Below are 8,150 nucleotides of genomic sequence, written 5' to 3'. Positions count from 1 at the left end.
ACTACTGTACATTTTTATACACACACTAACACAGCTAATGTCTCACACATGTCTAATGTACAGTTTTAAGCCTCCCAACCTGTAATATATTTCATCCAGGTAATCTGTACAGGAATCTTAGTCTGTAAATAACTTGGAGTGTTATTTATATGTATATTTTTATTCTCTCCTATTTGTGGCATATTGTGAGTTTAATGTGCATTTTCAAAGTCTTGTGAACAGTTGGTGTTTTGATGATGGTGGTGGCGAGCACTGTCTAACACATCACTCCAAAATCTCTCATGGATGTTCAAAAGAGTTGAGCTCTGGTGAGTGTGAAGGCCATAGCATATGATTAATATCATTTTCCTCCTCATCAAACCATTCAGTGAGCCCTTGTGCCCTGTGGATGGGGCGGATTCATCCTGGAAGAGGCCATACCCATCACGATCGAAATGTTTCATCATGGTGATCAGTCAGAACTCTGGATTGATTTGTACTGAGTCTCCTTTCTAACGGGAAGTGGTAGCTCAGTGGTTAAGACGTTGGCCTTCTGATCGGACGGTTGAGAGTTCAAATCCCAGCACCACCAGGCTGCCACTGCTGGGCCCTTGAGCAAGGCCCTTAACCCTCAACTGCTCAGTTGTATAAATGAGATAATTGTAAGTTGCTCTGGATAAGGGTGTCTGCCAAATGCCGTAAATGTAACAGAGCCACTGGTCTCCCTCATCATAGGATTCATGCGACTGGTCCTGTGTTTTATACATGCCACACAGTATCCTTGGTAGGATGTTCAGTACTTAATTATATCATTCAGTATACCTGTCTGGAAGCATCAGCACTCACTATGTTTCTCTACTCACTTATTCAGACTTATTTATTTTCCTCTAATTTTTTTTTACCCATCTGTCAATGAAATTAAGAGTTTTTTGGTGTTTCGATATAACACATAATTATATTTCCCATGAACAAAATCAGATCACAGCATAATTGCCCTGAAACATTCACTGATGACCTGAAATGAAATTGACCTGAAACGTTCACTGTTCCAGACATTCTAGTCTTTCAGCTCCAATCAATCCCGTTCATTGAGGAGTCTGGGTTTCGCCCCCTGGCGGCTGAATGATGTACTGCACCGATGTGTTGGTACGGTGGGATGAAGAGGAAGTGAGCAGCATGACATCAGTTCAGCAAAACTAGATAAACACATTCAGATCCTCATTTCCTCAGTGTGCGCCGTTGAATGCTGCATGGACATGGAGTTGTAAGCCGTTTACAGTGTGTGGTAAGTCCTAAGCCTTCTACAGTGTGCCTTTAATCAACTCATGTTCGGTCTGAATTGCTGAGATACATATAACTGGTGTCAATATGGTAATTACAGTAAGGTCTAGACTAGATATCTTAGATATCTTAGACTGTTAGACTCGTCCATCTCATGCTGGATAACTTACATCCTCTACAACTGGTTTTTCGATTTTGGGTATCACATGTATGAAATATTGGGAAAGAACAGTGAATCAGAGGTCTGGTAAATGCCAGTTACATCTCTGAAAAAAGAAAGAAGAAGAAGTCATAATTTCTCTTAGTCAAATGGATGTAAAAATGTTATTTATTTATGTTTGTTGATTATTTATTTATTTATTTATTTATTTATTTGCTTCACTGACTAATCCCTGTTTGGTAGATGGCCTTCAGGCCTTCAGGCTTCCATTTTTAATAATGGATTTAATGAAGCGTCTTTTTAATAACCAAACCCTGGGTAATACTTTTCCAGACATTTGTTCCAGGCTTGTTTTGCTAGCTCCTTGGTCTTTGTGATACTGTTTGTTTAGGAATGTTGTCTAAGATACTCTGGAGCCTTCCAGGAACAGGTGTATTTATACTGAGATCAGCAGGAGATGAGCGGCTGCTAAAATACACACATCAGCTCATCTGGCACCACTAACCATGTCACATTCATGCCAAAGTCACTGAGATCATATTTTCCCAATTCTGATGTTTGATGTGTAGATTAATGGACCTGTATATCTATGATTTTATGCATTGCAGTGCTGATTGGCTGATTTGGATAATCCTATTTAAGTGACGGCTGAGTGTACATACAGATGACAGAAGCATGGTCACTACCAAAAAAAAAAAAAAAATTAAACAAAAAGAACTAATATATCATAAAATTGAAAATAACTGAAGCTATAAAATCCTTGCTGGAAGGATAAAGTGGTAAATACACAGGGAGAAAAACTACATGGAAAGCACAAAGCCGCATTAACTTTACAGCTGAATGTTATTTTATCACAAACAGAAAAAATGCCTTAACTTGCCAATATTTAGTGTTTTTATTTTTCAGATTTTAGTTTTAATTAGTATTAATATTGTCATTTTACACATTGATTTTCCTATTTACTTAATTATTATCTTTAATTATTATCTAATTATTATTTCTATTTGTCCAAGAAGCCTTGCAATTGTATGATTGTATTTTATATTTGCAGGAAATCTAATGCTGCTGTTTCCTCTCTCTAGCGATGTCTACGGTAAACACACTTATCACATCAACGATCACTTCTAGTGCAGACGGCGTATGTACATAAACTAAAAACTTTTTTTTGTTTTTACAGAAAACATGGCTTCCTGGTACACAGTGTGTCGCCAAAAGTGACCACACAAGACCTAAACCCAATGAAATCTTCTATCGCAAAGGAGATATCCTTACCATTTTAGGTTTGGAGTTGTTAATGGTAAGTCTTTGGGTTTTATTTTCTTGTAGAAAAGAGCATATACAGTGGCTTGCCTAAGTATTCACGCCTGTTAAACTTTTCCACCTTTTATAACTGAAATGTAGCACTACACAATATAGTTATCCTCTTGGCCTCGTGGCTGCTCCTCTGACTAATCCCCTTTTTACTCACTGTCTTATGCTGGACAACCTCCTGGAGTCATGGGCGTGCCAAATTCCTTCCATTTTTCAATATTGGATCTAATGGCATTTTGCAGGATGTTCAAATTTTGGGATTTTTTTTTTTTTAAATGAAATCCTGATTGATACTTTTCTCGAACTTTGTCCACGACTTATTTTGATAGCTTCTTGGTCTTCATGATGCTGTTTGTTTAGGTATGTTCTCTAACAATCTTCAGGTTCTTAGAGGATTTGGTGAATTAATATATAACACAAATTAAGTCCATTTCAGTTCAAGGTTGTAAGACTACAAAATGTGGAAAAGTGTAAGCTGCTATGCTGTGATACTGAGAGGTTTCAGGAGTGCAGTGGGCTTGGGTTCAGTCCTGAGAGCAAGATCAGAAATTTGTTAGACTTCATTGCCACTGACACTCATTTTTTTCGTGGTACATGATGTACCATGTGCCCAGCTATAAAAACAGTTATTCGATGATTAAGAAGAAAGTGTGAGAATTGCAGCTTTTACATTTTTTTCCACATTGAAATTCTCCAGAACTTTCAATGTAGCCAATCATCTAAATTTCACACTCAAAGGAGTTGAATAACATTAAATCCTGATTGTAAATGCTTTGAATACATGTCTGATAGTTAGCTAGAATTATATTAACTGTCACTTTGTATTTTATGATGAAAGAGTACTGAAAATAGCCTAACTGAAAATTAGCTGACTGAAAATAGTAAAAATAGGAATTGTTATAACTGCTGTACTAGGAACAGATTTCACAATTTTTGTTCATTGTTCATGAAGCGCTCTTATCAATATTGTTCCTTTAATAAGCCTTTAATAACAATTAACACTTAGCTCTTCGTTCATCAATACCTACTTTGCAATTTAAGGTGCTGGGTTTTACTCTCTTTTTCATTCATTACAGTTTACTCACTGTTGGCAGGTAAATAAGGGGGAAAAAAAGTGTTCCATGAAATATCCAAATCTTCATATTAAGGGCTTGTTCATCATCCACTGTCGGACTCTAATGGGACTCTTAGTGTTTTATTAAAGGCAAGTGTACTTGTTTGGTGAAGCAGTTACTGTAATCAAAAATGTGTCTTACAGTTGATATTAGACAGTGATAATATCAACTGTTAGACAAATATGTTGTGTGCCACAAGCACCTAATTAGTAGGCTGTGTAACAATCGGATGATTTAGCAACAAGTGAAATTAATCTAAGCAATGTTCATAAATCAATTATTATCAGTTATAATTGACTATACATCAATTATTATCAAAAGACTGTAGTGTAAAAAAAATTTTTTTGTAAAAGATTATATGTATTATATTTTTATGTGTAAAAAATTATAAATAATATAATTATATATATATATATATATATATATATATATATATATATATATATATATATAGTTAATATATAATAGTAAATAATATAATATTGTATGCATTGCATTTCCAAATTGTCTGTGGTGTGTGTGTGTGCCTGTGCGATTGTGCCCTGTGATGGGTTGGCACCCTGAGTCCCCTGGGTTAGGCTCCAGGCTCCCCTGCGACCCTGTGTAGGAAAAGCAGTACAGAAGATGGACAAATGGATGACTTTTGTAAAATTATATTGTATCACATGGAAACCTGTGGTTTACACCCCTACTAATTAGAGTGATCATTATCTAATCAGATAGATCTAGATTTTTTACTAATAAAATAAAAATACACAAACATTTCTCAGTTCACTTACACCTATTTCTTACTTAGTTTTTGTAATTTATGAGTATATAACTTAAACCTATTCTTAAACAGGGTGTTCAAAAAGTATAAGTGAATGGTTACACTGCATTAGGATGATGGAGAGGTTTGGAGGACTTGAATCCACAAACTAATTACCTGAAAGTCTGAAATGTCAGCAGAAGGAACACTAAAGCAATTTTATTTTACAGGGGAAGGCCATCTACAGAGCCAAGCACAACAGGACAGGTGAAGAAGGTCTGATCTTTGCTTCTAACATGCGAGAGCGTGAAGCCCTGCGTGTAGACCCCAGTCTCAGCCTCATGCCGTAAGTCTGATCTAAATCAGAATGCCTCGAGAAACAGAATGATACAGCCATGGTATGTTAACTGTTTAACTCAGTATCATGCTTTTGAATATTTCACCTTATTAGCAATTCATTTTTGACCACATTTTCTGAGAGAACAGCATTACATATAATATTCAAGAGTGTTATATTTTAGAGAAACTGGTTAGTAGACGAGTTAGAAGGATTGATTTTAGCCTTTTAGCCTCAAATTTTTACTTCTTTAAAAAAGTAAGCATCCTGTAGAATATATTAGTTTATGTGCCATATCTAGAAATGCTTTTGTAAGGTATTTTAAGTCGTCTATACCTCTATATTTCATTGCAAATATTCCAATGTTTCAATGTAACTAAAAACAAGAAGTGTGTATTTTTGAGATATTCACTGGTATGCGATGTGATGTCCCACGTTAACTGTGGCCACATGCAGTTAATTCACATAAGCAGCTCAAATTCTCTAGATTTTCTGCCTCAAAAGCGACAGTGAAGACAAACGACCTTCTAATCACCAGAGTTAAACCAAACATTAATTCATCTGCACTGTTAATAATAATAAATCTAGTCTAGATAACTAGACTAGTTAGTTAGCTGATACTAAGACTGGTAACAGCATTTTTCTTAAGAGCTTCGCATGCACTGCTTTTTTTCCCCCATATAACTACTGAAGGCGCTCCGGGCATCATTTTTCTGTTAAAAAAAACAATTAAAGTGTTCATGTACAAATGGTACAAAAGCTGTTAGATAGGGTGAGCGTGAATAATGCTAAGGTGGAGGCTACAAGAGTGTGAATAACATCCTGTGCTTATCATTTTCTGTTTCAGAAGGTGGACTTCTGTTTCATGGCAACTGGTACATTACTCTGATTTATTACAACATGCTTTGAAAGGTGCTAATTATAGAGGTGTGTAGGCAGAAGAAGTCATGTGTATTCCTGTCTCAGTTACCGGTGTGGTTAGTGGGCGGAAGGCTGCAGGTTGCACATGAGTGGTTGGAGGAACATGTGTGGGTCTAAAAGAGAAAAGGGTACTTCAATGGCTGTTTGGTTGGTTAACAGGTCTTTTAGATATGTCAAGTTTTTTTTTAAAGGGACTTTTGTAGGGTTCTATTTTAAAAAAAAAAAAAAAAAAAAAAAAAAAAACTTTAAGGCTTCCTTTAAAGAGGGATAAGCCATAGAACCCCTTAGGTAGGGTGCTACATGGAACATTTATTTCTATTGTGCTTGTCAAACATCTGCTTATCTGGGATCCTTTCTCGCTTGTCTTTAAGGGTTCTTCAAGGGTTCTTTGGATAGAGGCTCTGAAAGAGCTCTACGTAGATCACTTGGATAAGGAGATGGTCTGTTGTAGAGTTCTACATTGAAACTTTGAGACTTCCGACAGAGAAACAAAATAAAGAACATTTAGAGTTTCTACATTTTTTATTCTGGCTTAATTCTAGCACAGGCTCTGTGACCACTATGACCACTAAACTCTAGAGACTGTACTGAGTGAAAATCCTAGGAGATTTTTTCCCCAATCTGATGTTCGATGTGAACATTAACTAAACCTTCTGACCTGTATCTGAATGGTTTTATGCATTGCACTGCTGCCACATGATTGGCTGACTGGATAATTGAATGAATGTACAGGTGTTCCTAAACTGGATGGTGAGTTTGTCTGAAGACAGTTTCTGTTCACACTAAACTCATACTACACTCATACAATAAAAAAAGCATTCCTCAGTGGGTCTTTGAACAGGAAATGGTTGAATCTTTGCACACACATTCTACGTGAAATGCTTGCTGAAAGAGAAACCCACTCTTTTATGGTTCTACATAAAACCTTCCCCTAAAGCAACACACTGAAGAATCTTTAGATGAAACACTGACTTTGAGAAGCTTCAGAGTATCCAAGGAGATCATTTTATACTACAGGATAAATCATTTTCACTTGTTGTTATTGATGTTCCAGATGGTTCCATGGGAAGATCTCAGGTCCAGAGGCTGTCAGCAAACTGCAGCCGATGGAGGACGGCCTGTTTCTGGTACGCGAGTCCATTCGGCACCCTGGTGACTATGTCCTGTGTGTAAGCTTTAAGCAAGAGGTCCTTCATTACCATGTCATCTACCAGGAATCCAAGCTGACAATTGACAGGACCCAGTACTTCTACAACCTCATTGACATGGTGGAGGTGAGAGTGCTCAGAGGCAGAGAGAGTACTGATCATAACCTCACTCGCTGAGTTTGGTAGCTGGATATAGCTTAGCATCTTGAAGAAAGTATCTTAGTTGTACACTTGGTGTGCGACTCATTTCCTGTGTTCGAACTGAGTTCCTGAGGAAGTGACAGCAGGACCAGATAGTCAGCACCCACTGTGGATGTCATACATCTGACCATCACATAACAGACAGACAGTGACTTCTTTTAGACTTTTGCATTTTAATGTTGATACCTGCAGATCTGCTGGTATATAGGCACATTATTGCATGTCAGAGGAGCTTGGAAGCTATCCTGATTTGTTATAAAATGCATATTCCATCTGGATAATCATGTTGTCCAGTTTTTCATACATATTTTCAGCTGTGGCTGGTAGATGTTAAAAGTATTTAATATAATAGAGCTCAGTGCAATTCTTCTTTAATCAAACCAGTAATCAAAAGTAATCAATCTCAGAATGCACTAACACCAACAGGGACTTAAGAACAATACACACCATAGATTTCAGGTCATTACATGATGATGAAATGGTTTGCAATTATGCAATCAGAGCTGAACAAAGTAATTATGCAATACAAAACACAAAGAGGATGGTTATATACAAAATATGCTGTTAATATGACATTTGTAAAAATACTACGAGTCTACCAAGAGCCTGAGTCACTGGTAGTAAGGGCAATGTGGTGATGAGATATCGATATCACAATAAATTATTATCGATATCACAAAAATGTTTTTCTTTTGTCTTGTTTCAGTTCTACGCCAAGAACAAAGGCATTATTGCTACCACACTGCAGAAACCTAAAGAGAAAGAGGGCACTAAGTCTGCTGCACTGCAGCTCTCAAAAAGTAACTGCCATAATTTTGTTGATCTTTTGTTAAAATGAGCTTAAAAGGTTTGTATTTGAATGTCACTCATTTTCTCCCTCTATCTCTCTCTCTCTCTCCCGCTCCCTATCTGTCTTTGTCTCTCAGTGGGCTGGCTATTAGATCTCTCA

The 8,150-nt window shown here is 36.8% G+C and overlaps 1 protein-coding gene across 1 annotated transcript in view; it reads left to right on the top strand.

The window, feature by feature from the left end:
- The first annotated feature begins 1,127 nt into the window (after positions 1-1,127).
- matk (megakaryocyte-associated tyrosine kinase) overlaps positions 1,128-8,150 on the top strand; it is a 14,405-nt gene continuing 7,382 nt past the window's right edge. The window contains exons 1-7 of the mRNA XM_026926414.3: positions 1,128-1,264; positions 2,472-2,513; positions 2,598-2,717; positions 4,825-4,940; positions 6,907-7,126; positions 7,908-8,001; positions 8,128-8,150. The exon at positions 8,128-8,150 is cut by the window's right edge and continues 43 nt beyond it. Coding sequence (XP_026782215.3) covers positions 2,505-2,513; positions 2,598-2,717; positions 4,825-4,940; positions 6,907-7,126; positions 7,908-8,001; positions 8,128-8,150 — 582 coding nt within the window. The 5' untranslated portion in view covers positions 1,128-1,264; positions 2,472-2,504. The remainder of the gene's footprint in view (positions 1,265-2,471; positions 2,514-2,597; positions 2,718-4,824; positions 4,941-6,906; positions 7,127-7,907; positions 8,002-8,127) is intronic.

The sequence above is a fragment of the Pangasianodon hypophthalmus genome, chromosome 11, assembly GCF_027358585.1.
Source record: "Pangasianodon hypophthalmus isolate fPanHyp1 chromosome 11, fPanHyp1.pri, whole genome shotgun sequence".
NCBI lineage: Eukaryota > Metazoa > Chordata > Actinopteri > Siluriformes > Pangasiidae > Pangasianodon > Pangasianodon hypophthalmus.
This window is presented reverse-complemented; position numbering and strand designations above follow the sequence as displayed.